Raw genomic sequence first — 12,448 nt, 5'->3', positions numbered from 1 at the left:
AAGAAATATAGTTCGCATTACACCAAACTCGACCGCAAACTAACACTCTAGTGAATTATCAGCTATTCTGTTCATCTATTAACAAAAATAAATAAATCTCTCATTGGACACGAAAATTAAAGGATTTGTTTGGATTTTTACATATTTATCTGAGTTAAATCAAAAAGCAATACTCACATAACGTTATCCTGGCTTGAAGAATAATAACGAATTCAAATTCAAATTTAAAATGCGCTTCGGGAACAGTGACGAGTAAATGTCATACAGTGGTTGTCCAGACAGCCTAAGCACAACTTTCAGAGATGGCTCTGAACCGTGGTAGAATGGCAACATTGTAACAACGTAGTTACAACCTGACAAGACAACGTAGAACCAACAACCTTTTAGCCATGTTGTTACAACATTGCTAAAAGGTTTGCTACGTTGAGGCAACGTTCTGTGTTTGTTGGGTTTTAACTAAACCTAACATTACAGTATGAAAAATACAGTGTTGATAGGAAAATCTGACGGGAATGATGAAATGTTAGAACACCGGCTCTGCGTTTATTGTACTTCAGCTCAGCAAAAATTTGTTTTATTTCGTTAAGTAATAATTTAAAGCTTCCTATAGATATGAGTATCATGTCTGTGAGGCATGCATTTGCTTTATTTTTGTTAAGCAAGCCTGTTCAAGAAGGAGACGGCAGAAAGCGAATCATTTTTGTTTTCTTTATAGCGCATCATAGTCTTTAACGTTTAAACTAACATTGTTCTAAACTTGAACTGTTTATATCTATAGATTTGAGTTTAGGCAGGTCGTGATGATTTGAGAAGGCAAACTGATCAAACAGACTATGATCAGTCTTCCGCTGGGCGCTGTTCATTAAAAAACATAAAAATAAAAATAAAAAACGTATATTTAACGATCAAAAATGCTCCAAACGTTTTTCTAAATTAACTAAATAAATAATTTAAAAAAACTCTGTCATTTATGGTCATATAGACAGAAGCTGAATTTGCAGAATAAAGAAAACATGAAGGATGCCGCTTAATATTTGCCTTCCTTTCCGTGAACTTTGGAGCTTATCCCTCATTCCATGTGTTTTCTTTGTTTTGTAATCTTTATATTATTTTCGTGAAATATATTTTTTCTCAACATGCATTTCTCGTGGTCACAAGTTTAATGCATAAACAAACCTGCGTGACCATAGTAACCCAGGATTATCAGAGATAGGTTTATTAATATTTTATTAAGAGTTAAGAAATTATTATAATAATTGTTATAGAAATTAATACAATATTAAATAATTATATAGGCGATGCTGTATGTGCTAATGCTGTCTGTGCGCAATGTAGACAGCACTCACAAGTGTATCATGAATAAATATTACATAAAGTACTTCAAATTAAATAGCCCTACAACAAACATTTTATGCATCCAGTCTTGTCCATTAACTGACCTTCTTTTTTTTTCGTATTATTCGTTTATATGTGTTATTTTCACCTTCATTTTGATCTCTTTACATAACATTCTGAATGTAAATGATACTGTAAAGGTTCTATGACTGGGATTTTTACTGGAATGCAGTTTAAAGGTTAAATTTAACATATATTGTATTTTATTTAGTCTAATTAATAGACAAATCATTGAAGAGTGAATTATTCACGTAGTTTCATTTGGAAATAATTTATCATCGCACAAAATAGGCCTACATTCCTTCTATTAACTGATAGTCTTTTTTCCATTTGTATTAATATTATTATCATTATCATTATTATTACTATTACTATTATTATTATTTGCCTGTTATTATTGTATATATTTTTATTTTCGTTTATATTCGTTTTCCTCCTTAATTTTGCTCTCTTTACTTAACGTTCATGTAAATGATACTGTAAATGCTTGACATATGCTATATGACTGATTTTACTGGAATGTAGTTTTAAAGGTTGAATTGAACATAAATTTTATTTTGTTTTGTCTAATTAATGGACTAGACCATATAAATACTATACTGTTTTACTGAGGAATGAATCTTTCACGTAGTTTCATTTGTAAATGAAAACATGCTCATTTATCATCACACACGGGCATAAATACAATCATAAAGTCAAAACTTTATTGGCATAATTGTCAGGCATTAAAAAATAGCCCTAACCAGTTATTAAAATAATAATAGCCTAATAATAATAATAAATTATAAGTGATTTAGAGCAATCTATTTTTTATTTATTGTGAATCGCTAAACCTAAATAACTTTCTGTATATGCTATTTGCCATATATTTTGCAAATATTGTAAAGGACAATTATGCCAATAAAGTTTTGACTTTATGATTGTATTTATGCCGTATGTGACCATAAACGATTTACAAATGGAACTACGTGAATGATTCACTCGTCAATGAAACACTATATAGGTTATCTATTAATTAGACGAAATAAAATGAATATATATATATATATATATATATATATATATATATATATATATATATATATATATATGTATATGTTAAATTCAACCTATAAACTGCATTCCAGTAAAAATCCCAGCCATGTAGCATAATCAAAGCTTTAATGGCATGTCAGCATTTATCATTTAGATTCAGAATGTTAAGTAAAGAGATCGAAATGAAGGAAAAATAACGAATACAAATGAATAATACAATTATTACGGAAAAAAGAGGATCAGTTAATGGACTGTGGTGGGATGCATAAAATGTTTCTTGCAGGGCTATTTAATTTGAAGTACTTTATGTAATATTTATTCATGATAAACTTTTGAATGCTGTCTACATCGCGCACAGACAGCATTCGCATATACAGCATTGCCTATTGTTAATATAATAAGTTAATATTGTATTAATTTCTATAACAATTGATATAATCATTTCTTAACTCAAAATAAAATATTAATAAGCCTATCTCTGATAGTCCTGGGTTACTATGGTCACGCAGGTTTGTTTATGCATAAAACTCATGGCCACTTACCTCGACAAAATGATCTCGTGGCCACGACATAATATGACGTTCCCACAAGTTAATATGACGTTCCCATGAATTAATATCTCGTGGCAACAATATAATATGACGTTCCCACGAGTATTTATGTCGTGGCCACGACTAACATAAGTGAACCGAAGATGTCCCCTCCAGGTCACCGTACAAACGAGTCTTTTAGCTTGCAGTGATGTTTGCAGCCACTTCAGTTCAGTGCGTTACATGACTGCCCCCTACTGATCATGTCTTTCCTGTGTCAATGTATTTTCTGTGATCCCTCAGAATATACCGGTGTCACGCGAGACCACTTTCCTTCCCGCGCGCATTTTAAATGGCCAGATCTGTACATTAAATAAAGCTTCACAAAAGCTACCCCTGGGATATGTAGCAAGCTAAACTACAGCAACATGGCAAAATCTGTGAATCTGTGGGCGGGTTCATAGAGTAGAACATCTGCCGTTTTGACAGACTGCCTTTAATCTAAGCTGTTTTTAAACTAACAACAAAGTTTTGAGTTCTGAAACTTACAGGATGTTTTTATAGTACAATGACCTTTATATGTCAAAAGATCAGGGGAATTTTGGTTTCTCAGTTCATGACCCCTTTAAGTGATAAAGTTGATTTATGTTTCTCACCAGCGATCCATGTTAGTCCTGTTTACTGCAATAGCGATCAAATGGTAAATTAACATTTATTCTGAATCGTGTTGCATTGACATCTTTGTGGTGTTGTGTGGACTTTACAACAGAATATGTTGGTTAACACTCAAACAATACAGTTCTGACTATGTTTTTTTTTTTTTTTTATACAAATAACGTGACTTTTTTCTGTTATCATGTCAACATCACCTACACACTTCTTTTTCCAACTCTTCTCTTACTCTCTGTCTGCCTGACATCAGCACTGGCAAATCACAATTTCTCTATTTGACACGAAGCGAGATTACATCACTTTGTTAACCAATAAAATTAAATCAAGCACAGTTTATTGACACAAACATGTCTGGTCTCTAAATAGGTTGAATAGTTTAACGATTTTAGAACTCCTTCTACACAACACCTAAAGATGTCTTGGGAAAAGGATTTGAGGATAGATATGTCAGAAGATAACTGGAAAAGGCACTTCAAGGTATTAGGTCTTATTTCATCAACTCAATTTTTTTTGAGCTGATTCAGTATAAAGTTGTCCATAGATTACTCTCGCACCAAATTACATTCTGTATATCCATCTGTGTCACCTTTGTGTCTTAAATGCAAGTCCAATGAGGGTACATTGGCTCATTTATTTTGGTTCTGCCCAAAAATGTGTACATTTAGTTTTCTATCTACTCAAAAGTACTTAATACATTTACAGACATTTCTAAATTCTGTTCTGTAGATTAATGAGAAAAAATAAATAAATAAACAAAAAAAAAAAAAAGTGAAGGAGGTCTGAATACTTTTTGATTGCACTGTATATATTAACAAAAACAAACTTTTTTCCCCCCACAGTTTATGGAGCAAACTTTTCATTTTTTTCTTCTCTTTTGTAATTAGGGTCCGCCTGGCCCAAAAGGTGATAAGGTAAGAACCCTTTCAACACTTCTTACATCAACAGTTTATGCATTCATGCATATGTATCCCATCTTTACAGCTTTACAGCAGCAGCAATATTAAATATCCCATAATGTCAGTTGCTATGGTTTCAAAGATGGTTGGAATGCCAAGACAGAGGGTGATTTAAATAATGACACATAAATTAAACATATTGTAACGTTCGGCCTTATGGGTAGATGTTACAATGATTAAAAGGGGTCAGATTATACTGTGTGAGATATATATATATTTTTTTTAAAGATGAGACAACAACAAAAAATAGACTGAATAAATAAAGTGTATTTACAATTTTTCAAGGAACTTAAAACAACACAATAAAACTAGAATAACTTAGGCTGTTAAAAGCACAGAGTCTTTCAGTTCTATACCATAAAACAGTCCTTATGGAATCCAGTGTGTTGAAAGTTCCAAGTTAAAAGTGTCCACCGGTGTATATACAACAGGGTTCCTCAAATCTTACCCTGGAGGTCCAATGCGCTGCAGAGTTTAGCTCCAACCCTGATCAATCCTACCTGTGATTCTCTAATGATCCTGAAGACCTTGATTAGCATTCTCAGGTGTGTTTGATTAGGGTTAGAGCTAAACTCTGCAGCGCATTGGACCTCCAGGGTAAGATTTGAGGATCCCTGATATACAATCCAAAAAAGTGATGCTGGAATGGCAAGTCCTTAAAATAAACTCCTCAATCCAGCATGTTGTTGGTCAATGACTGTTTGTCATGCTGTCTCCTTTATACTGTTCTACTTCCGGATTCCTGTCATGTGACTGATCACATGACAGGCAGACTCAGACTCATTTAAAGACATACACACACATTAAAATGGTTAAGAGGAAAAATGGCTAAGACAACATAAAAACCTATTAAAACTCAAATATACATAAAAATCATAATATACTGAGCAGGTTAAAACATGTGTCCTGTGTGACAGTGTCACAATATTAATCACAAAATTTCAGAACCATGCCAAGTTTTTAAACAGGCAAACTTTGAGGAAAAATTGTACCAGTTGTTAAACTCCTTCAAACCACCACTGGTCAACAGTGATGATTTAACAGGTGTCCTGGGGCTCCCCTTACTTACAAACATCGTTTCCAGATAATTTCTTCACTCTTCTTCAGTCTGTCACACATTCTTAGCTGGTTAACATGTATTTTTAACCATGTGTGAAGAACAAAATTGAGTATACCAGAGGATTCATTCTCATTGTATACACTGTAGCAACCACCGATAGAGAATATGACACAAATAGCACAGTCTCACTTTATATTAAGTGTCCCTAATACCTGTGAACTTACATGATAACTATATGTGTATGTAGCATGTAACCACAGTGTATGTACACATTGGTACATTGTATCTACATTGCATCTCTAATACTGGTGTAACTACACACATGTAACAACCCACTGAATAGCATGTGTAAGTACAAATGTCATTGGTAAGTACAGGACATTGGTAACAACACTTTTTTCACTTCAGGAATTACACATGTGTAACAAGAATTATGTAACTACATTTTGTAACAACAATATGTAGGCTACTCGCGCAAGTTTTTACACTTCCACACACAGTCTTCAATACTGCAGTTACCAGTTTGGAATACCCTGAAACATTATAGAAAATTTGACATGACTCCTATGTATATACCATGTACACGATAAAATCCAACAGTTTACCTTACTTGGATATAATTAGTTATCTTTAGTTGTTATACTTACTAGGTATTATTACGTAACAGCTAATTTCAAGGCAAATAAAGCAATTTACTTACTGTTTTGAGTGACACTTTATTAATTGTAACAATAACCATTTGATTTGCAATTTTTGTTGTGCTACTACTAACAACATTAAAACAAAGCAACTGCATAATTTAATCATGCCGCAATGCATTCTGGGAATCAGTAATTCTGAGTTCCATAGTTACTCCCAATGTTCCTCAGATCACAGACTCAATTAAGTTAACAAAACTTAAATGGCTTAAGTAAATTTAACTCAAAAATAACTAAGGAATCCTTGTAATATATTAGTAAATAAGACTTAAATTACACTTAATACAGTTAAGTTAGGATTACTTAATTGAATTAGGGCAACAAGTTTGCACAATTTAATTAAGTAAACTTAACAAATTACTTTTTACAGTTTGTACACTGATATTAAAGTGTTGCAGAGAGGTTTAGGTTTTACATATTACACAGTAAGTTGTGACCATTTTACACTTTATAATATTTAAGTACACTGGTATCACAAGTTCAAACTTTTTAATTCAGCGTTAGTACTGCCACTGTAATTCAAATACAGTGTTCACAAATACATGGTATGTACATAGGAATCATCACAATTTCCATAATGTTCCAGGATATTCCAAACTGGTAACTGCAGTATTGAAGACTGTGTGTGGAAGTGTAAAAACTTTTTTCAATATTGTTGTTACAAAATGTAGTTACATAATTCTTGTTACACATGTGTGTAATGTATTGAGCATGAACATTTATACAGTGTATTAATGTACTTTGTTTGTATGTTGAGCGCTAGTTGGCGCAAGTGAGCGATGTAACAGGAATGCATAAAAGCAGCATGTAACAGTAAACAAGGCTCCGCTCTAAATGGTTGTCTGCGCCTTCCTTTGGGCTTTAAAACATAACAGTGGCGACGAGGTGGTTTTGGAATCCTCAGTGTTTCAAAAGAAAAAAAAAACAAAAAACTTCAAAGAACAGAAGAACGAGGACTAATTGCGAGTCAAACAACTGTGTAAGGAGGCTGTCGCAGTCACATGCTGAGCTTGTGGGAGTAGAGCGACACCGTCAGGCCAGAGTGTGAATGACAGCATTTACGGAGGTAACAGCACATCTGTGACATAAAAAAAAAAAGAGAATAAATCACAGGAAAATGGCCACAATAGGACGGGTGCCTGAGTTTGACAGTATTAAAGAGGATTTTGACACCTATTTGGAGAGATTTGAGCATTGGATTGCAGCAAATGAAATTGACAGTGGAAAGAAAGCAAATGAGTTCCTTAGTGTTTTAGGACCTGTGGAATATGGCCTCTTGAAAAGTCTTGTTGAGCCAGATAAAATAATTGACTTAACATACCAGCAAATGACTCAGAGCCTTTCTGATCATTTTAAGCCTAAGCCCATTCTGATTGCAGAGCGCTTCAGATTTTACCAACACAACCAAAGTCCCGGAGAAACTATATCTGACTACATTCTGGCTTTGAAACGTCTGGCAAGTTCATGCGAATTTGGAACATTTCTGGATGATGCACTGTGGGACAAATTTGTCTGTGGGCTTGCAGGTGAAGTTTATCACAGAAGGTTACTGTCAGAAAAGGATCTTACTTTCAAGAAGGCCTGTGATATTGCGCTCGCATTAGAATTAGCACACAAGGACACTAAGGAGCTGGGTGCTCAGTCAACCATAAAAGATACAATTGTGCATAAAGTGCAGAATGCTTATGGAGCCAAAGAGAAATACAAAGGACGTGGAAGTTTTCAATGCAATGCCAAAAAAGGGGCCCAGCAGCAACCTTCTCACAAGTATAAAAGCAGCTGTTACCGTTGTGGGGGAAGCAACCACTATCCCACAGAATGCCGTTACCGTAATGAAAAATGTCACAATTGTGGAAAAATCGGACATTTACAGCGTGCATGCAAGAGTCAGAGGACTCAGCGTTCAGCAAAAGCCCAGTACGTGTCAGACGACACATCAGAGACACATTGTGCAGTGGATGATGAACTGTTCGAGTTATTCACCATTTACTCTGCTCAAGACAAGGCAGATGGCATTTACATTGATCTTCAGCTAAATGGCAAAATGGTTAGCATGCAGCTAGACACAGGAGCCTCTTTGTCTTTGATCCCAGAGTATATTTATAATGACAAATTGAAGGACTGTTGTTTGCATCCAACCTCCATTCGCTTGGTCTCATACACTGGGGACAAAATCCCTGTGCTGGGTGAACTTAAGGTTCCAGTCACCTATGAGGGACAACAGTGGTCCCTTCCATTGGTTGTGGTCGAAGGAGACAAACCTCCATTACTTGGGCGTAACTGGCTCCAGAAAATATCTTTAAACTGGAAGGAGATTTTCAGCCTGAGATATGTGTCGCCGGTGAGTGTCACTTCACTTTCTGATGTCCTGGAAAAACACAGAGAACTCTTTGGAGATGGTTATGGTAAAATAACTAACTTTAAAGCCAAAGTAAGGGTGCAAGAAGGAACACACCCTATCTTTCACAAACCAAGGCCTGTTCCATATGCCCTTAAAGATGCAGTGGAAGAGGAGCTTGATCGCTTGGAGAGGAACAGCATTATCTCTCAGGTTGGAAGGAGTGATTGGGCGGCGCCCATAGTAGTCGTGCCCAAGAAGGACAAGACAGTCAGGTTGTGTGGCGATTATAAAGTCACAGTCAACAAATGCATCCTCTCAGAGGAATATCAATTACCAAATGTGGATGATCTTTTCGCCACCTTGGCAGGGGAAAAAGTTTTTCGTAAGATTGATCTGTCTTTTGCTTATCAACAGCTGGAGTTGGATGCTGAATCCAAGCAGTACCTTTCCATAAACACACACAAAGGACTGTTTCAGTACCATCGCCTGGATTATGGAATTTCCACAGCACCTGCAATTTTCCAACACACAATGGACCAGATCCTTCAGGGCCTTCAAAATGTAGTGTGTTTTATGGATGATATTTTGGTGTCTGCTGCATCTTCGGAGGAACATCTGATAGTACTGGACAAAGTGCTGTCACGAATTAAGCAACATGGAGTGAAAGTAAAGAAATCAAAATGTGAATTCCTTTGTAATTCTGTGGAATACTTGGGATTCAAGATTGATGAGAAAGGGCTGCATCCGACAGAGGACAAAGTGGAAGCGATTGTGAAGGCTCCTGCTCCTACTAATGTCTCTGAACTAAGATCTTTTCTGGGTCTTCTAAACTACTACGGAAAGTTTGTGCCAAATCTTTCCACGTTGTTGCACCCACTTCATAGATTGTTACAGGCAAATGTAAAATGGCCTCCACAGTGTGCCCAAGCTTTTGATGCCTGTAAACAGCAACTATTGTCCAGTAAGTGGTTAGCCCACTATGATCCAAAAAAAAAAACACTTAGATTTGCGTGCGATGCTTCTCCCTATGGTGTAGGAGCAGTTATCTCACATGTGTTACCTACAGGGGAGGAACACCCAATTGCGTTCGCATCGAGGACTCTCACAGCAAGTGAGAAAATCTATGCGCAGATCGAAAAAGAGGCCCTCAGCATAGTCTTTGGAGTGAAAAAGTTTCACAAGTATCTGTATGGACGCAAGTTTCATCTCCTAACGGATCATAAACCTTTGCTTGCTATCTTAGGTCCCAAATCTGCCATTCCTACACTTGCCGCACTTCGCATGCAACGTTGGGCATTGACTTTGTTGGCCTATGATTATGACATAGAGTACAGACGTTCTACTGATCATGCTAACGCAGATGCGTTGTCCAGATTACCTTGTGACTCAACTTCTACAGGGGGGGAAGAGGAGACTGTGTTTCAGGTTTCACACCTAGACGAATTGCCAGTCTGTGCAAAAGACATTGCCACTGAAACAAGGAGAAATCCTTTGTTTTCAAAAGTGTTGGACCTAACTTTGTCTGGTTGGCCCAGTCATATCACAGATGAACACCTGAAACCCTTCTATGTCAGAAAAGACCAGCTCTCAACAGACCAAGGCTGTATCCTTTGGGGTTTGAGAGTAATTATTCCTCCAAAGTATAGGGAAAGACTGTTGTCGGAGCTGCATGAGGGTCACCCCGGCATAGTAAGAATGAAAGCACTGGCAAGAGGATATCTCTGGTGGCCAGGGCTCGACCAAGACATCCAGAACCTAGTGAGTAAGTGCACGCCATGTGAGCTGGGGCGAAACCAACCCCCTAGTGCTCCCCTTTATCCCTGGTCCTGGCCAACAACACCCTGGGAACGCATTCATATAGATTATGCCGAGGTTGACAAACAGCACTTCCTACTGATTGTGGATGCCCACTCAAAATGGGTGGAAATTTCCCCCACTCACTTGACCAATGCAGAGAAGACTATAAACATCTTGCGTCATCTCTGGGCTTCATATGGTTTCCCAAAAGAGTTGGTGTCTGACAACGGCCCACCTTTCACTTCCAGGGAGTTTGAAGAGTTCCTACGAAAAAACGGAGTGCGTCATGTGCTGTCTCCTCCATATCATCCAGCCACAAATGGTCAAGCCGAGCGAGTGGTACAAATCTTCAAAAAGGTATGGGAAAGGTTAAGAGCGCAGTCAGTAGCACCTCATTTGCGCCTAGCTCGTTTCCTGTTAACCTACCGTAACACTCCCCATACAGTAACAGAGCGTACACCTGCTGAACTGTTCTTGAAAAGACAGCCATGAATTCGTCTCACACTGCTAAAGCCAGACACATCTGCGGTGGTTGTCAAACACCAAGAGCAGCAAAAAAAAGCGCATGACACCCCTTCTAGGAAACTCAGATCATTCGAGGTTGGCCAGAAAGTGATCGTGCGGAACAGTCGATACCCAAAATGTGCCTGGACTCCAGGAGTGGTTTTGTTCAAACTGGGACCCCTCACATACCAAGTTCAAGTCAGAGAACGTAGTGTGAAGGTACATGTGGACCATTTGCTGCCATCTAATATACAGGACAGAACAGCTGCTATGGACAGTATCATAGCTGCTGATGATTTTGCTCCTAATGTGTGTGAAAATGGTAATGCCAATGTTACCAAGCCTCATGTTCCAGTAGATACCGGGACAGTTTCAAGTCCTGAAAGGAGGTATCCACTTCGCCAGAGGAAAACACCTAACAGATTAGATCTGTAGTTATGGACTGATTAGTGAGGCTAAAAGGGAATTTTTTGTAGTAGCATGTCAAGTTCAAACTCATGCATGTTCAAGTCGCTATGTGAGTCACAGCCTTACTCACATTGTTGTGCAATGGTTGCACTGTTAAGGGGTTAAAGTCTATGGGGGAGGAAATGTAATGTATTGAGCATGAACATTTATACAGTGTATTAATGTACTTTGTTTGTATGTTGAGCGCTAGTTGGCGCAAGTGAGCGATGTAACAGGAATGCATAAAAGCAGCATGTAACAGTAAACAAGGCTCCGCTCTAAATGGTTGTCTGCGCCTTCCTTTGGGCTTTAAAACATAACAATGTGTACTTCCTGAAGTGAAAAAAGTGTTGTTACTAATGTCCTGTTACACATTTGTACTTACACATGCTAGTCAGTGGGTTGTTACATATGTGTCGTTACACCAGTACTACAGCTTTAGATACAATGTACCAATGTGTACATACACTGTGGTTACATGCTACGTACTAGTTACCATATAAGTTAACAGGTATTAGGGACACTCAATATAAAGTGGGACCGTATTCAGGTCAAATACCTAATTATTTTGTCACTTACTTCTTAGTTCTTAATTAAATTTAATAAGGATTCATTAAATTTAAATTTATTGGATCCATAGGGAATGGATATCAATAGAGCTGCGCAGTCAGTCACTCCATATGGAGTGACCCTGTGTTACGATTCCTGTCCATGTTTTTCAGTCTGCCCACCACCAGAGGTCGCCTGTGCATTTCATTGACTCTCACACCTCACTGACTGTTACACATCACCCTGGACTACACTTCCCATGTTTCATTGCACCGCTTGCAATTTCACCTGTAACCAATCATGAACTGTATAAATACTAGGTCATTACAGTCATTCAGGGCCAAGTATTGTCTTGCGTTTAGCACTCTCTATGTGTAAGCACATTTCACTACCCTAGCTGATAGCTACTTTACGGAGCCTGTTCTAGTTTTCGTAGCTTAGTCATAGTCTTGCCTTGTCTGCTT

The 12,448-nt window shown here is 37.3% G+C and overlaps 1 protein-coding gene across 1 annotated transcript in view; it reads left to right on the top strand.

The window, feature by feature from the left end:
• LOC141331510 (uncharacterized) overlaps window positions 1-12,448 on the top strand; it is a 421,481-nt gene that overhangs the window by 205,425 nt on the left and 203,608 nt on the right. The window contains exon 4 of the mRNA XM_073836569.1: window positions 4,517-4,543. Within this exon, the coding sequence (XP_073692670.1) occupies window positions 4,517-4,543 (27 nt within the window). The remainder of the gene's footprint in view (window positions 1-4,516; window positions 4,544-12,448) is intronic.

The sequence above is a fragment of the Garra rufa genome, chromosome 3, assembly GCF_049309525.1.
Source record: "Garra rufa chromosome 3, GarRuf1.0, whole genome shotgun sequence".
NCBI classification, from domain to species: Eukaryota; Metazoa; Chordata; class Actinopteri; order Cypriniformes; family Cyprinidae; genus Garra; species Garra rufa.
Note: the sequence above shows the minus strand (reverse complement) of the source record. Positions and strands in the feature narration are given on the sequence as shown.